The 17,544-nt window shown below is 42.3% G+C and overlaps 1 protein-coding gene across 1 annotated transcript in view; it reads left to right on the top strand.

Moving 5' to 3' along the window:
• Nucleotides 1-12,723: 12,723 nt before the first annotated feature.
• ANKRD55 (ankyrin repeat domain 55) overlaps nt 12,724-17,544 on the top strand; it is a 47,549-nt gene continuing 42,728 nt past the window's right edge. The window contains exon 1 of the mRNA XM_053968802.1: nt 12,724-13,147. Within this exon, the coding sequence (XP_053824777.1) occupies nt 13,108-13,147 (40 nt within the window). The 5' untranslated portion in view covers nt 12,724-13,107. The remainder of the gene's footprint in view (nt 13,148-17,544) is intronic.

Consider the following 17,544-nt stretch of genomic DNA (forward strand, 5'->3'; position numbering starts at 1 on the left):
CATGCTCAAACTAAAATGCAAAGATCTACAAAATCAGACTTTAGATAACTGGAAGATGATGAAGCCCACTCTTTCCTGCTCTAGTTTGTTTTGTTGGGTTTTTTTTTCCATAACTTATTTATATAGTTCTTATTAGGTAAGATTTCATTAGGTGCTCTAGAGAAATGCTAGCCAGCAACTTTGACTTCACAAAGTGAAGTAGTTGACAAAGTTGAAAAAAAAAGGTGTGACCCACCTGAGGATGCTATGCCTGACAACACTGCTGGTCATTCATACTGTCTCCTCAAAGGTCCAGACCTCATATTTCAGAGTTAAAAAAAAACAAAAAAAAAAAAAAAAACCCTGAGGGCCATAAATGAGATTTTAAAACGCATATTCTATAACTGCCTTTTAAATAGATGTACAGCTCATAATGCTATCCGTAGGAGGAGAGAGATCTTGAAATTCAATTGGCCGGAAGTGCATTTAAGTTTCCCAGATTTCTATTTCATATCAGGTAGATGATTCTGAAGAGTTGAAGCCAACAAACTGAATCATGGAATGATTAAAGTTGTAAATGTCCCCTAAGATTACAGAGTCCAGCTGTTAATCCAGCAACATCATGTCCCCAGGTGTCACATCCACACACCTTTTGAACACTTCCAGGGTTGGTGAGTCCCTCGGTGAAGGGTGAAGGGTGACTTCCCTTGGCAGCCTGCTGCATTACAAGAAGCATTGGCAAGGACTTTGAGCTTACCCAGCTGGCTGAACAGAGGCTGAATACTTTGTAAGTCTCCACCTTATCACTGTGTCATCTTGTTCTACTGTAAATACATGGACTTCATAATTTCTTTTATCTGCAGAGGTTATGTTGAATCATAATTTCTTCTTTGTCATTCTTTAAATGACAGAATCAACTAGTTAGGTAAGATAAATATTCTTTTCTTTAATTATATTCTACTCATACATGCTGATTTTTATTTTAAAAAAGGACTTGTGTAAAGCATGTAAGGAAATTGATGTAGTTACATGCAATATGTATATATACATATACCTTTTTTGTTTGCTATTGCCATGTTTGTAATGCTGAGAGGAAAACAATGCTGTAATAGCATGAGCACAAAAGCTATGAGGCTCTTACATATTTTCATGTATGTTGCATATTCAAGGCCAGCAGCCAGTACAATAATGACCATCATGCAGGAGTCAGAGGCTGTATCTTTCACTGTAAGCTCTTGGTGTTGATTCTTATGATGCTAGAAAAAAAGGGGATGTGCTGTCTTGTAAAGTGGAAAACCCACGTGCTATAATTTTTTTCCTATATAGTTCAAAACCACACCATGCTTTGTAAAATCTACATGTAGGTTTGTTCAGAGGTTTTGAATTCAGTTACTAGTATCACAAAGCCAATATGCTATTATTTCTAACCATGATTTTTCTTATTGTAATACATAAGTCAACTGCAGATGGAGCACTGCAAGGAAATCTGCACAATGTGCCCTCCTAGGCAGCCTCTGCTTTTTTAAACAGTCTGTTGATTCAACACAGTAACATCTCAGCTCGTTTTGCATTATGTCCTAGAGTTTTGAAAAGGTTGCTTTCGACATATTCTTCTTTAAACTAGATCCAAATGTCAGTGCTAGGCTTAAAACTACTGGCCTCTCTTCAGAAAAGTATGCTTTATCACAGATTATAGGCATTAGAAAATAAATGATGGAAAAGACCTCGATATCATCTTGCCTCTCCCCCTGAGCATGGGGTTGTTCTCTGCAAATATATCAGGCAGCTTTGTTCTTTCTAGTTTAAATGAATCTCAGGCTTTCATCAGACTCTTTTACAGTCTAGTTTATCTTACTATCATGACATCTATACAGATGTTCAGCCTATATTTTACTATGCTGTGTTTCATCCAACAGTTTTGAATTGTTGTCCTTCATTCTAAGCAAAGAATCAGGACTTCTTTGTGTTCTGTTTTCTTAGAAATTGCAAAGAATCTGGACTTAAGTAGAAATGTAAGTGGGTCTCAAGTGCATACAACTGAAAGGCTCTCAAACAGTAAAGGTGCTCACCATAATACAAACATGTCCACCTCAGAACTATTCAAAACAAGAAATAGGTTAGCTCTTTTCTAATATTTTTTTTTCCAAATGAGCTTTCTCTTTGCAATTTTCTGGTTTGGTTTGGTTTGGTTTGGTTTAGGTTGGGTTGGGTCGGGTTGGGTTGGGTTGGTTTTAACTGCAGTCTGCACACATCTTCCATTCAAATACAATAGGTATATTTGAATAGCAGTTGAATAGACACAGTTAATTCTACAAAAGTGCATCTATTGTGGAATTTTCCTAATGATGTCTTTTTAATTGGCTGTTTTAAACACTGTGCTAAACACTTATGTTTGCATGGTCATACTTCTGATCTCACACAGTCACTAGTCCTCCAAAGCATTCTGCTTTATGCACCCACATGCCCTTCAGGAAAAATCTAGTAGGCACCCACCCTAATTAACAAGAAGTGTTATCTAACTAATCTCCTTAGAGAGCATAATCCTGATTAAAATGTCCAGGTCACCAGTATTTAATGGGATGAGTAAAAACATGGATCTAAAGAAAATCTATGGTTTTAATTGGTCTCAATAAAGTACTGGGTTCTAATTCTGAAGGCTGTCTACAAATAGCATTAACTAAAAAGAGTTCACAATAGCTTTCAGTCAACTGCACCATCAGTACCTTTTCAAATAAGCATATTATGTATCACAACAGATATCAATGGTACCTATATATTAGGCTGGCCTCTTTATATATGTGTGTAAATGTGTGTGGGAATGCTGTTTACAGATATTCATACATACAGATGTGTGAACTGGCTGTTGTGCTGTTGTGTTTATGGGATTCTTAGCACTCAAAAGTGAGAAGTGCAGACAGGAACACCAAATTAGTTGCATCTTTTGTACAAAGGGAAGAACCAACACTTGAGGAGTGCTGTGCCTCCTGAAACAACAGCTATACCTATCCCTACCTATACCTATTACTCCTCCTGTCGCTCTGCCTTTACTTGGTTTGGCATTGTGCACAATTTCTACTACAAAGTGTGTGGCCCAGTCACTTCTGGAGTGGTATTTGCTCCAGCTCTGATGATAACTCTTTGAAATACAGTCCTCCCTGCTCAAAGTAAAATGTTGCAGCAGACTGCAATAGAAATGGCCTTACTCTAAGCTAGAGTTTGACAGTGTTTGCTAAGCAATTTTAAGCATGCTAAGCTTTCTAGCCTCTTTACAGTCTAACTAAGAACTTTATTGTCTCTCCTCTCTTGAGCACCCTTCTACCAGAAGAAAAGCAAACCTAAGATACTTCATAGCCTTTCTGGCATCATGAAAAATACTACTGGCAGGTATTTTGTACTATAACTTCTGCCTGCTGTATTTAATTTGCTTTAGTAATTACAAGTCTAAATTCATCACTGCCAAAAATCCATGGATTCAGCAGAAGACCCCCTCTACAGCAACCTCTCCCAAAATTTTAAGTGGCTGCTGTACATACTCTGGCTCAGCTCTACATTGACAATGAGGTCCTTAGAAAATGCTCATAGAAATAGCTCCATCCCATTTGCTCTACTACATAGATATTTATTCCAGGAAAGCATTTCATTATTTTATTCAGTTTATTTCACAGTGCTCAATTGCAAAGATCTGACAGAGAAAATGCATTTGTTTCTACTGGAAGAAATCACCACTTTTCTTTCTTCACTGTGGCAGATATTCACCAAACTCAAAACATCTGCACTAGCTACCAGCTAACATCTACATAGAAGGAGCCAGAGACAGAACCTCAGAGGAATGTAGGTCCCTGAGCACCACTGAGAGTTCCTACACTTGAAAACACCTGCTGCTTATAGTTGCTGGAGAAGACACTACGGTAGATTCCTATTTGTTCCATAAATATTGGAGATCCTGTAGTATCTTGGAGGATAAATATCCCCAGTGCCTCTGTCATCATGTAGCCTTGTCATAGAGTTTTGATGAAGTGATTTCATGTGGCCCCACCTGGGCTGAGTTATAAATTTGCCATGAATTATGCAGAGATCAGTACAGCCATGAAGTGGATTGGAGAGGCTGCACAGCTGCTCTCCTGGCATATGATATAAAGCATGTGCCACTTAGGAGAAACAGGGACAGTCTCCTGCCCCCCTCCCCACCATCCACCAGCAAATCCTCTCCTGTATTAAGCAAGTTCACTTAAAGGTTGTCTGTTATCTGGCTTTATTTCATACAGATTTCCCCCCCCCTCCTTTTTTTTTTTCTGTGTCTGAGCCCTCTGCAATGTATTTTTGGCAAACTTTTATAATCTGTCTTGGCTTCCCATTAAAGATTGGTAAAGGCCCTACAGTGTGTTTGTGTGAAAATACAATGTGTTTGCCTGTGTCTATGTGTGTGCTGGTTTGCAAATCTCAGTAGTCAAATGATTGTAAACTATTTATTGTTCATCTTGTTTGAATTATCATCTACAGGCATTATGTATAATAAAATTTACATACTAAAATGCTTTCTGGAGATTGTAAAGCTTCAGCCTTGCTTGCATAAACTTAAATCCCTGCACAGTCAGAACTGCCTGAAAAGATTTATGCACACTTATCTCTTCTGGGTGGAAAAGAAAAGAATCTCATAAAGGGAGATAATAATTGATATAATTTTATAACAACAGAATAATGAAGACCAGCTAAAATTTCTCATTCATCCATAGAGACTCATGACATTTTCATGGCTTGCAGACACAACAATTTCATAATCATGCAGCTGCCAAGACAGTTGTGGATTATAACCCCATTTTTTTCTGTGAAAAAGAAAAAAATATTTGCAAAGGATTTCTTTAGTATTAAGCCAATTTGAATGTTAGCACAAACAAATCAAGCATGCTTTTTCACATACTTAAAATATCTTGGCCAATTTTATAACACTCACTTTTTCTAAAAATGAAAGTGCTTGTTATACTGACTTCTATGCAGCCCTATCCACCCCTGGTAATGTTACAATGAACAGCTTAGGACTTAGAGATTGCCAAAGTGACTCCAGTTACTTTAGAAAAGAAAGAAGCTATATAACATGTAAAAGTGCTACAACTTAAAATAATTCAAGAACAGAAACATGCTCAAGGAACTTCCAAATGCTTCTGTCTTCAATCTGCCACACAGCAAATCAAAAAACACTTTTAGATTTTCGCATGTTTTTTTCAAGGTTGTTCAAGTTGCTTCGCAAAGTACCCAGAAGAGATGAAGGGATGGGTCTGCAGGTTGTTAATTTTAAAGGCTGAGGTTAGTGAAAAGGCAGCCATTACCACCACTGAGCACTTCCCACTACACTTGCCTTCCTGCTGTTGGGAGGCTGGCAGGGTGAGACCAGGCTGCATCTGGCAGCTGCCCCCAGCAGAGAGGGCAGAGCATGGTGCAGAGACCCTGGACAGGATGGGGACATCCTCTCATCCCTGCATCCCACCCACCAGCCAGCAGGAAGCACAGCCAGGAGTCACAGGAGTGAGAGAGAGCCCAAATCAAAAGGCACACAGTCTGATAGGCAAAACATAGTTAATAATGGCATGGGCAGTACTTGCTTCCCTGTATATTCTCTCTTGCTGTCCTGAGCTTGCTGTAGACAAGCAAGGTAAATAGCTTGAGCAGGCATACAAACACAGTGATTCCATAGCTCCTTTGTACAATAATCACATTTCAGCACAACCCCGGGCTGACAGACAGGATGAGGGCAGGCCCAGAGGCATGGAAATTTGCAGGGAGCTGGTGCAAATTTGTAGGGAGCCTGGCCAGCTGAAGAGCTGTGCTGGCTTCTGGGTGCTGTACAGAAATGCAGCTGCTGCAGGCACACACCCTCCCTGACACCAGACAGCTGCTGGTCTGCCTGCGGCCACCAATGTATCCCAGCAAGGCTGGACATGCAATGTCTTTGCCACTGCTGACAGCTCCTGTCATGAAAGCTGTCTTTTGAACCAGCTGAGACAAAGCAACATAATTTTCCCACAAGCTATGTCTCCAAAGAAGCTGTACATGTTTCCTTAGCCTGCCTAACCAGACCGAAAAACATCTCCCTCTTTCTGAAAAACAACTGAAGTGGAGCAATTTTGCCAGGAAGGTCTGTACTTGTCTAGCCAATCGTGCCACAGAAAACCTGGCATGCATCACAACACTGTGCTGCCCTCCAGGCCCCGTGGCACTGCATCCTACATGGGTTCTGCATCCCTTTCAGCTGCAGCACCTCCTCTTGTCCACTGTCATGCTCCTGTTCCGGCATCACATCTATAAGTGCAATCCATTCATTACTTCTAGCCAATGTACATGGAAGTTTTTATTACATTTGTAGCAAAAAAGTTCCTCTTTGTAATTATTTTTTCCATGCATATATGTTGTATATAGTGGACAGACACACCAAGCTGAGAAATGTGAGATTGCATGAGTACAATGCTAGGCTTGAGCTAAAAAATCTGGCTTATCTTTGTGTCAGAGCACAAATCAAGGGAGTTTGTGCCTGTCCATCATATGCAGAATAAACACACACAAAGTATTCAAGTGGTCCCAAAGAGCTTTTCATTTCTTTTGCCAGGCCATGCTTTGACCCACTTAGATGGTTGTGTAATCTCTGAAAAGGTCCTCTATAGTTCAAAATTATTTAATATAAAAGCCACTTGTCAGCATTAAATATATTTTCTAAATTTCTGTTACACACTCATTCTAGATAACACAGTGAGAAATGAGCAGACTTTACAACAGCACTCCTTCAAACACCTAAGGAAGTATTTAAAACTACATCAGTTCTGTACACAAACTTTTTTTCTATTAATAACCAATGAATACTATTATAGTATTATTATTTCCAGTAAACTAAAACAACAGAGCCTGTGCAAGCAGACTGCAGCAAATCAGCACAGTCTCCCAATTTAGTATTTAACTAGTTAAGACTACCTTGCTCCCACAGCCAGGATATCAAGTGACTGAGCACTGACCCATCATAGCCATTTGGAAGGCCTTTGCTAGTCCCAGAACTGCTAGCCAGGTGTGTGACCCTGCTATGGCCTTCCAAAAGACCTCAATATTCTACTTGACCTTGGCCACTTTTCCTAACCTTTGTACGTTCTTCTCTAGGTAGACTGAAAAATCTTGGGACCTCAAGAGTTTCAGGCTGGATTTCAGTCCTACATGACACCACGGGTGCATAATGCCTGCTTGGCCCTCCCAGTACCACCATAATTTCACCATAACTAGAGAAATAATTGTGCAGGTGAAGGGTGTGTCCATAAAGAGGTCTTGTAAGTCTGAGAACTATCACAGCTGCATCAAAGCAATAATAAATGCTGCTGCTGATGGGTTGCAAATCTGATGCCCCTTGGGCTGTAGTCATAGTGTGAGTCTTCTAAAGGATCAGGTTGTTTAGCCCAATGTGTTTGGATTTCTCCTGAACCTGCCTTTGCCTGTTGAGCTTCTTAACTTCAACTTCTGACAGTGAGTGCACTACATATACCAGCTTAATGTTTGTGTTTTTGTTTGAGTTTCATCGGCACATGTTTAAATTGCCACTTCTGTTTAAGTACAACAATGCCAAACCACAGACTTGCAAGCTCCATTACTGCTAATGCACTTGTCACCTGAACTAAAGCTCATAATCTTGGGTAAGATATCAATAGGAGTCCCAGGTATGCAGGGAATGCAGGACTAAATCCTTCATGTCATAATTTACAGTTTGCATGTTACAGACACTTTTTTTCTGTTTGTTTCTCATATCTGGGGCTCCAGCATACTTTGGCAGTGAAATGTAAAATATAGCAAATCAAAGACTTTAATGGACACGTACCTTTAATTATCCCAAACACAAGGAAGTAAAAACACGTTAAGCTTTTCATGTATTTTATTAGTGCAAATCTACTATCACAAAGGTTTTCAGCAAGGGTCTCAAAGCTTACCATTCATAGATGATTAGTCATGCTCTATATTGTTCTTTAATATCTGGAATGGGACTTCATTAATTTGCAGGCATTCTTAATGCACTGCATAAGGTCAGAGATTACTGGTTTCCCACAAATGAACTTTTCTTCCTCCATTTAGAAGGATTTAATGGAAAGTAATAGAAATGTTTCTACTTAAGAACTGCTCCTGCTGGTTAATGGAGCCAAGTGCTGATCCCAGACCACCACCTTCTGGAACTCTGCAGAATCACAGGACCGCCTTGTAGACTCCTTTCTGCAGGAGTCTGAAAAGGACTAGAGACCAGGGGAGTGGTCAGAGGAAACGTCATTCACTGCACATTTGTCCTGCAGATTGCCAGACAACTGCTGGTGAGTGCCACTCAAACACTCGTTGCCTGGCTAGGAGAACCTTTGATCTAACCTGGAACAGACACTTTTTTTTCCCCCCTTATGTTATCTTGTAGAATAAACAATAACAGAATTTCTTAAAATTAAATATAAAAGTGAGGATTTGCACAGAAATTTCTCTTTACCAGTGTAACACCACGAAAGTGTCATGCCCCACCTCCAGCTCCCTGGTGTCACAGACAGGACAGACACAGACCTGTGTACCCAGGACAGATATACCAGACATGTCATGACTCCCCTGACTCAGCAGGTCTCCACACCTACCCCATCTGCTCCTCCACAGGCGTATCTGGCTCAAGCACTCTGACAGGCTCATCAAACCAGCCTTACACCATGCCACAACCACTGAATGCAGCTTTACACCTGGAATATCATGAGGAAGTTTTTGGAGGGTAACAAGAGAAAGCTAGAAGATGGTGATAAGCTCAGTGAGAGACTCCCCACTACTTCTGAAGCAGGCACAACAATCAGTCTTAGAAAAAAGATTTAATTTGGTTTACTTAAATCTAATCAGATTATCCTTTGGTTAAACAATACCCATAAACCAGTAACTGTTTAACAGTCCATAGACTTTCAAGAGTATTGGCTCATTAATAAATTTATTTCACAGGGTGTTACTGATATCCCAATAAGTCACACTGTAAGAGATGCCCTGATCCCATCAAAGTCAAGGGCAAAAAGTCATATTGACTGAGCAGAGGATGTACTTGGCCTTAAAAAACAGGGAGCAAAGTAGAGCAAGTTCTCACTCTGTCTTACATTCCATGTGAGTACCTCTAAGATACAGCTGTGACTTTATTCTCCTTTCTCTAGTTAATGTTTATCTGCTGACATTTCAAGGGAAGTTTTGTTCACTTAGAGCATCCTAGATCAGTTCCCACCAGTGGGCACAGCTGACTCCTTCTGCCTGCTTAGTGGTCTGACTTCTCCACACATCTGAGCTTGGTACTAACCTTCCAGGCAGAAGCAGATGGAGCTCAAAATCATATGATGAGTTAGTATTGTACTTTAAATAGTACATAGCATTGTATTTTAAAAGCTTAACAACCAAATTATTACTAGTCGATTTCCAATAGAAACTGGAAATTAAGATTGATGGTATCCCGCTGTTAATTTTGGCTTCTGTTCCCTGGATTGTATGCTTACCAAGCAATACTGAGGGTGTGAAAATTCAGGCTTGTGACACACCTGTGAAGAAAGCAGGGAAGCACAATTTACGGCTGGAGCTGCTGCCTCTGCAGTGCTGGTTGCTGGCAGAGCGCCTTACAGACGGGGGCACTGCTGCTCCAGGCACTTTGCAAGGGGAGAGGCTCATCTTTCCTCCAAAGCGCTGCTCCAGGCACTTTGCAAGGGGAGAGGCTCATCTTTCCTCCAAAGCATTGGCTGTGTCATTTCGTCAAATGGATGCAAAACCCTTGCTCACTTGCCAGTGTCCTCTGCAGGGGCAAGAGAAGAGAAGATCTCCAAGCTGAGTCTCTGCTCGTGATGGCAATGTGGGACAGAGTAGGAGCTGGCAGCGATAAGCACCCATGAGCTCTCAGCCTCTGCACTTTGAGTTTTCAGCCTTGCTCTGCACTGCAGTAAATAACATTTATATAGCACCTGAATATATGTTTCACCCACTATCTGTGGGTGCTTTCACCACAGCTTTTGCATTCACCTAATGAACAACAATCAGAAAGAATTATCTACCCTACATACAGCAAAGTGCTGACGCAAATGTGAGCAAACATGCAAAAAGAATGCCTGTCTTTCTGATACTCTGTCAGTTTTCTGGACCAGTAAAAAGCTTTCCAAAAAACCAAACTACTTCTGACAGAATAAAAAGTGAGAAATACTTTGCTTAAATTAAAGAATAGTGTAAATTAACACTATCAAAGGTACAATCTTTATCTGCTGCCTATACTAGCCTCTAACTCTTTTGTGGCTTTGTTATCTCTAGCCAGAGCTGTTTTCATAGGCACTGCACACAGGAGGCCATGAGGAATTTTGAGACATTTATTTCTTCTAAAGAAGCAATACAGAAAGTCAGTGACTCAAGCCTCTCAAATCTCAGCTTTTTTTTGGCAGCATCTGAGCTGTGATATATCTATCATAGTTGAGGAACAGAACTGTGTTCACCTGCTGCTCAGATCTACATGGGGAAAGGTGTTTTGCTAAAACATTGGCCTCACTTCTAATGGATGTAGAGGGGAGAAGACGCCAGCTCTCAAACACACAAGACACCATGGTTTTCAGTGCATGACACCATGGCAGCCGTGGACACTAGTCTCAGAGGAGGTTCCTGGCTTTCATGTAGCTGAAGGCAAGCTAAGCCCCAGGCAAATGTACACAGTGCTGTAGGGAATATTATGCCATACATGGGACACAGAAGGAATCAGCTGCCAAGTGTTTCTTCCACAAATTCCCTGACTGCATACCTGAGTGTGCCTCATTCCCAGGCTAGTGTGCTGCAAGACTGAGCCAGTAATCCCCAAAGCCACCACCTTCATCTCAGGACCAGATGAAAGGACAGGGACCCAGTAACAGCAAATGGGCAGGTAAAACTATGAGTTTGTCATTTATTAATTAGGTAGAGGAGGGTGGGGGTCCAGCAGCAGTGCCCAGGGTCAGAAATCCTGTGTACACAGAGGACAAAGGGCCTCTTGTCACACGCAGAAAGCAAAGGTCACTTTTGTGGTCTTTCAAGATCACTAGAGGTGACAATTTGCAGGTCAAAATTCTTGACCAGAGACATGTCTCCAGTGCCTCCTCCATGAAATCAGCAGCCATGGCAGCTATTTGAACAGAGTCAGGGTATTAGACTAGCCTAGACTTCACCTGCTGGTGCCACCCCTGGAGCCACCCTCCCACCAAGGAGATGCCAGTTAGGAGCTGACCATCTGCATGAGTAATATTCTGCTCCCACACTGTATAGACAGCACTTGCCATACAGTATAACAGTATCCTCAGTATAACAAGGTTGGCCTGAGACAAGGCAAACCACAAAACAATCAGTAGTAGAGAAAAGAGAAACAGCCTGTCTCTGGATCTTCTGTCCTACCACATGGCTCTTCACAGTTAATCAGATCAGCAGACCACACTGCTACATTCTGGAGAGTTTCAGCTCTGGTGTTTCATTTCAAGCTGTTGAGTCTGTGTTGTTGAGTCTGCTGTTGAGTTGCTTTCTGGACCATGCAATCCTTTCCCAAACACAAAGTCTGAATTTATGTTCAGAAGGAGGTGCTTGGGATGTGAATGAGCTCCAGACACAACTCATACTGTATCCACATGTAGGATATGTCTCTAGGATGTGCTGTAGTCATAGGAATTGGTCAAAACACCAGTGCTGGTAATCTAGTGTTCAAGGTAATTTCCAAGTCAGTACTTTCATTATTATTTCTTTCACAAAAAATAATGTAGCAAAAATCAAAGCTCACTAGGGTCCCCTCCCTTAAAGTACGTGGTCTGAGTTCTCAACTTAGGAAGGCAAAGGCCTGATCAAAAACAAAGTGTGAAGTCAGTTTGGCAGATACTGGGTTTGAAGTTATGGACCCTGGGTCTGACATCCCATTACCATGGTTTAATCTAAGCCAGCCCTGTGCAGCCCACAGTGGGATGCAGGAGAGAATTGAAGGAGTAAAAGTGAATTAACTCATGGGTTGAGTTAGAGACAGTTTAATAGGGAAAGCAAAAGCTATATGCACAAGCAAAGCAAATCAGGGGATTTATTCACCACTTTCCATGGGCAGACAGGTGTGTTCAGCCATCCCCAGGACAGCAGGACTCCAACACACACAACTGTGACTTGGAAAGACAAATGCCATCACTCTGAACATGCCCTCCTTCCTCCTCCAGCTTTATATGCTGAGCATTCCACCCTATGGAATGGGACACCCCTGTGCTCATTCGTGGGCAGCTGCCCTGGCTGTGTCCCCTCCCAACTCCTTGTGACCCCTCCCAGCCTCCTCGCAGGTGGGACACAGAGCAGAAAAGGCCTTGACGCTGTGTGAGCACTGCTCAAAGAGAGCAAAAACATCGCTGTGTTACCAACAGTGTTCCCAGCAAATCCACACCTCATCCCCATAGCACTGCTTTGAAGAAAATGAATTCTACCCCAGCCCAAAATGAATTCTACCACAGCACAGCTGTGCGCTGCGTATGCGCTGCTTTGTGCTGCTGCAGCTAACACTGTCCGCTTCGGCCGCAGCAGTTTGCTGTCAGTTATTGTCCCTCCATTGTCGCTTAACTAACTGTAACTGAGGAGTACCAAACTGAGGCAGGAAGGCCCTGTGAGCTGTGCTCTCTGCGCTGGGGCTCACTCAGGTGGCACCTGCACGCACACGGGACTGGCCGCGCTCAGGCACAGGCGGGGCGGGCAGGGCCGCTGGCCCGTGGTGGGCCGCGGGGCCCGGCGGGCCCGCCGAGCTCTGCACATGCTCCGTGTGCCAGCCCGGGCCGCTCGCAGTGCCCTCGCTGGGCTGCGAGAGCTGCGGCACCGCGGAGCTGCTCGCAGGCTCTTCCACTCGCTGGAGACATGGCATTTTTCAGAATCTCAGATAGGCTTCCAGGGGCATCTTTTTAAGAGAGTCCATACAGAATGTAATGTTTCCATCAGGCTCTTGCCTTGGCAACAACCTGCAGCCGTAAAGCGAGTTTAATTCTCCGAGAGGAAGACTGGTGACAGCTGTCGTTTCACTGTGTACTGTAATATATGAGATTCTACCCTGAAAACCCTGGAGGTGGCATTTGTCTGGTCTGATTGTAAATAATGAGATAGATCACAATGGATTTCAGTTCCTCATCCGTGTTTGACCAGCACAAAGGTAAGTCACGTGCTACTAATTTCAAAATCGTCTGGTCCTCCAATGTGCCCCATGCAAATGTACTAAGATTACTTGACAGAATCAATAACATGAATTTTTTGGAAAGATTAGGTTTATTTTGGTTTCATGTAAAGGAATTTCTTCCATCATATTTTAGGCTGGATGGACATTTCAGTCTATTGCTACAGTGATTTCTAAAAATTCATTTTCAGCAGAATAGCAACAGTGTCTGGCTAGTCTTATGGTTAGCACTGAGAGATGTATATATATATTTATCTTTATATTGTATATTGGTCTTTTTTGTGGTTATAGATATTAAAAACAGTTGCAGTACTAGCAAACAGAGCCATTTTAAATGGAGTAAAAAATTTAAGAACAGCTGGTTTTCATAAGTTTATACTAAAAGGACTGGAAGCTGACAAGTGAAATACTTTTCTTTAGGAAACATATGTGTATAGGTGAGTATTGCCGTAATTGCAAGTTTAAGATATCACTAAAATCCCCAACATGAAAATTTTCTACATTGTAAGGTTGCTATGGAAATACAAATGTCTCTTTCTTGTCTATTTTGAAGTTAGATGTTAAACTTCATGTCTTTATGTGCCAATATAAGCTTTTATGTCTTACTGCTTAATCCACTACAAGTGTAGCGACATTCCTTTTATGTTCCCAAAGCAGGACACTGTCATTGGTTGATCATGCCTGTTGCAACAAATTTCTCTTTTAAGTTGGCTTGCCAAACAATATGTGTGCAGTGGCCACAGTTGCCAGCGCAGACCTGCAAAATATCTGAGCTGACATGGCCATGCAGGCCACACAACAAAGGGGCTGACAGTGGAACAAAAATGAAAGCAGGAGGAAGACAAGGCACTGCCCTTTGGGAAGCTAAGTGCTACAGGTTGTACTTCTATGCTTGCCTATACTTTGGTGAACCCAAAGTGAATACAGCCCATATAAAGCGGTGGGTTTATGGCTGCCCTTCAGCCACAGTAGCACTCAAAGCCTGAGCAAGTCTTGGGAGTACTGGTCTACATCAACCCAGCTGGGACCCACATGTAGTGCGGGATGAGTGGGAAGAAAAACTGAGTGATGAGAGAAAAATCTACTATCAACAAGTATAAAGGAGAAAGGGAAGTGCAGTGGTAAAAGGGGGAGCTGTACTGCAGAAAAAGAGACAGGTATTCCTAAATCATGCGTGAATTACCTAAGGAGCATTTTTCCCAACAGGACAGAGGTGTGGGGCTGACTGAGCTTCTGCAGCTCCAAACAGCCATTCCAACCTCTACTTCTGCAGCACTATGAGTGTCCTCTTTGCCACATGCCAGCCCAGCAGGGCTTGGAGTGGGGAGGCAGAGGTAAAATCCTGCATGCTCAGAGCCATCGGGATGGCTGCCAGGGAGCCAATGGAAGTGGTGCCAGGAATGAGGCTGGAATATCACCAGGGTTGGGGAAGGCAAAGCCAAGTCTCCACATGACTTAGTGGCCAGAAAGCAGTGCAGGAGATGTCAGACCCAAACCAGTTTATCCAGATAGAAGGGATAGAGTTGGGAGGCAACATCTAGCTATACCTCCCCTTGCTCCTAATCTGTACCCCCTCCAGCTGCCAGGCCACTCTCCACACTGACCCATCCTAATTTCTGTCCAGCATCACCTGCTGCCTGTGTCACTCTCCACCTACATCAACTCCCCTGCCAGAAGGTCCCTTCAGTATACATTCATCACCTCTGCTTCACTGGCGCTGCAGGAATGCTTGCACATTAGGTGCTTTGTGATTTACTGCGTGCCTTCCCTGCTAGCTGCGTGGGACGTGGAGCACAAAACACACAGTAATGAAATACGGAACTCATTGGTTACTATGCAAAGGACACGCTACTCAAAACTTACAGTGTATAGTGGATTTTGTCTAAAAACCATCTTATTGTGTTGGCACATTATTGATTTAAGCAGGCATAATTGTTTTAGCAAGGAGAAGGAAAATGTCTTTCATTGCAGCAATTTAAAACAATGGAAGAATACAAAGTATCTTTTAAACATGCTAAATTTCTCTCTGTTGATTTGAAAAAATAATGCAGATCTCCACAAAAACTCTTTTTTCTCCATCCCACACATCAGAAGACCCTCTCAACTATAAATAAAAATAAATCCCCAGCATTCCAAGTTTAAAAATCATACTGTCTCTTTGCAACACGTCTTATGGTACTGCTCAATAATATCTCATAATACTTAAAATAGTAACAGAAATGTGAGACTTACAGAAGGCAAACAGCACCAGAAACCCCTTCCCTCCTAATATTGCTTGCTGCCACTTAAATAAATGAGTGCTGTTCCTGATTTCAAATGTTTACTAAATAAACAGAGAAGCCAGACAAAGGCCTGTACTGGTGCATGCACTGCCAGGCACACACAGGGATTATTGCTTTGTTAAGTGTTCAGTAAAAATGCAGTAGTAGAGAGTAAGTTACACTTTTAAAAAACTGCACCTCTCATTGACCCTTGACACTGACGTGCTGAAAATGAATAAACTACATAGTGCTGTATCCTGAAAACAAGGTGTAGGAAATCACATATGGCCTTTGGCTAGTGGTGGGGACAAGAGGGATTATGAGAGAGAGGGTAGTAAATTGCATGCATAAATATTTCTTTTTCACAATGAGCGTGAATTATCCTATTATTCTGTCTTCAGTTTTTAATATCTTGTGGTTTAGCAAGTCCAAAATCAATCATTGTCATGTACATGTATAAGCAGGTACACCAAGCTCTAGCAAATTTATATAGAACTTAAAAATCCAATGCACTAGAAAGCATGCACTTACATACATGTAATGTGTACTTTGTAAAACAACAGATCAGCCAAGATCACAAATCACATAAAACATGCATTCTTCATAGTACATCAGAGGAGAATTAAGGAGGAGAATTAAGGTAATGAGAAGCACAATTTCACCAGTCTGAATCCTGTGATAATTCTCTTTTTATATACCCCTTTTTTTGATCAAAAGTAAACTACTTTGCCTTGAAGAAATTATACATTCTTAAATCACTGCAGCTTGTTTCTTAGATAGATTAGTATTTAACTTTGATTGTTTCTGAGGATTTTAGCACCATCCTGTATGTAATTTAATCTTTTCTTCCAGACCTTTCTACACCACTACTGTCAGCCTGCAGTTTCTCTCCTGCCTTTCTCTATAAACAAGCACTTAAATGGATATTCTGCCTTTCTGAATCTGACTGACAGCTTCCTTTCACCAGTATCACAGTAATTCTCTAAAATGTAAAATGTATTTGAAATGGGACCGTACTTAGTGGCATTTCTTGAACTGCAACATAGTAATGGAGTAACTCTAACACATTAGAAGGTGAAGAGTCAGACATTTGGTTGTTCACAATCCCTTTTTGCCACATGATGCTTGTGACCCAGCCGCAGCCAAGCCCACAGCAGGGTGAGCTCACAGAGGGGTGGACACAAGCACTCAGTACTTCACTGTTGCCTTCTGCAAAATGCCCACTCTCTGAACCATTCCTCTTCTGCCCAGGAAGATGTCTTCAAAAATAAATGTTCTACTAGCTTTGTACCCATACTTCTCCATTCCTTGACAGGGTAAGCTGAGGAAAATGAAGTGGTTGTGTTGTTCACCTGGAGCCAAGTGCATCCAGCACAAATGACATCCAAGCTATGTAGGCCGCCCTGGACCTTGGTCCTGCAGGGAGCCCACTGCTGGCCGGTCAGCAGGAGCCCAGATAACGTACTTACACAATCCACCGAAAGACGGGAGGATGCTCAGAGGGCTGCAGTTCACGTAGGTTTATTGAAGGCTCAACAAGGGATGAAGGAAGCAGGATGAGGCAGGAAAAGAGCAAGAAGACAACCTTACATAAGGGAAGCTGACTCTGAGAGCTCCTTCCAGAGGAGGGGTCGGGGATTATAACCGGGAAGGAAAGGCAGGATCAAGGTACAAAGAGACCAGTAGGGAAGAGGCTTGTGGAAGGAGCAGGGGTGAGGTAGTCTTGAACAGAACCAGTGAGGGCAAGGGGGAAGGAGTAGTTTAATGAGGAAACCAATAGGTGAACACAGAACAGTGAACTTTCCAGAACAAAGGGTGTTACAACCAGTGATAGGCATTAACTGGGGAGGGTGTGACACTTGATGGACATACCATTATTTGCATGGGGAACACGGGAATCCTAGGGCAATATTTTTCCTTACACTACTGTAGTCTCCCAGGGCATTCCTGAATGATCCTCCCCAGGGCCGCCTCCCACAAAGCTATCCCAGCATTTTCTGCTCTCTGTCATGTGAAGCATCAGAGGACCATTCATCTTTCTTCCTTCTCAATCCCCATCTACAATCACACAGGTCAAAACATCCTACTTGAAGTTGTGTCACCCTACAGAAATGG

Source organism: Vidua chalybeata, chromosome Z (genome assembly GCF_026979565.1).
Source record: "Vidua chalybeata isolate OUT-0048 chromosome Z, bVidCha1 merged haplotype, whole genome shotgun sequence".
NCBI classification, from domain to species: Eukaryota; Metazoa; Chordata; class Aves; order Passeriformes; family Viduidae; genus Vidua; species Vidua chalybeata.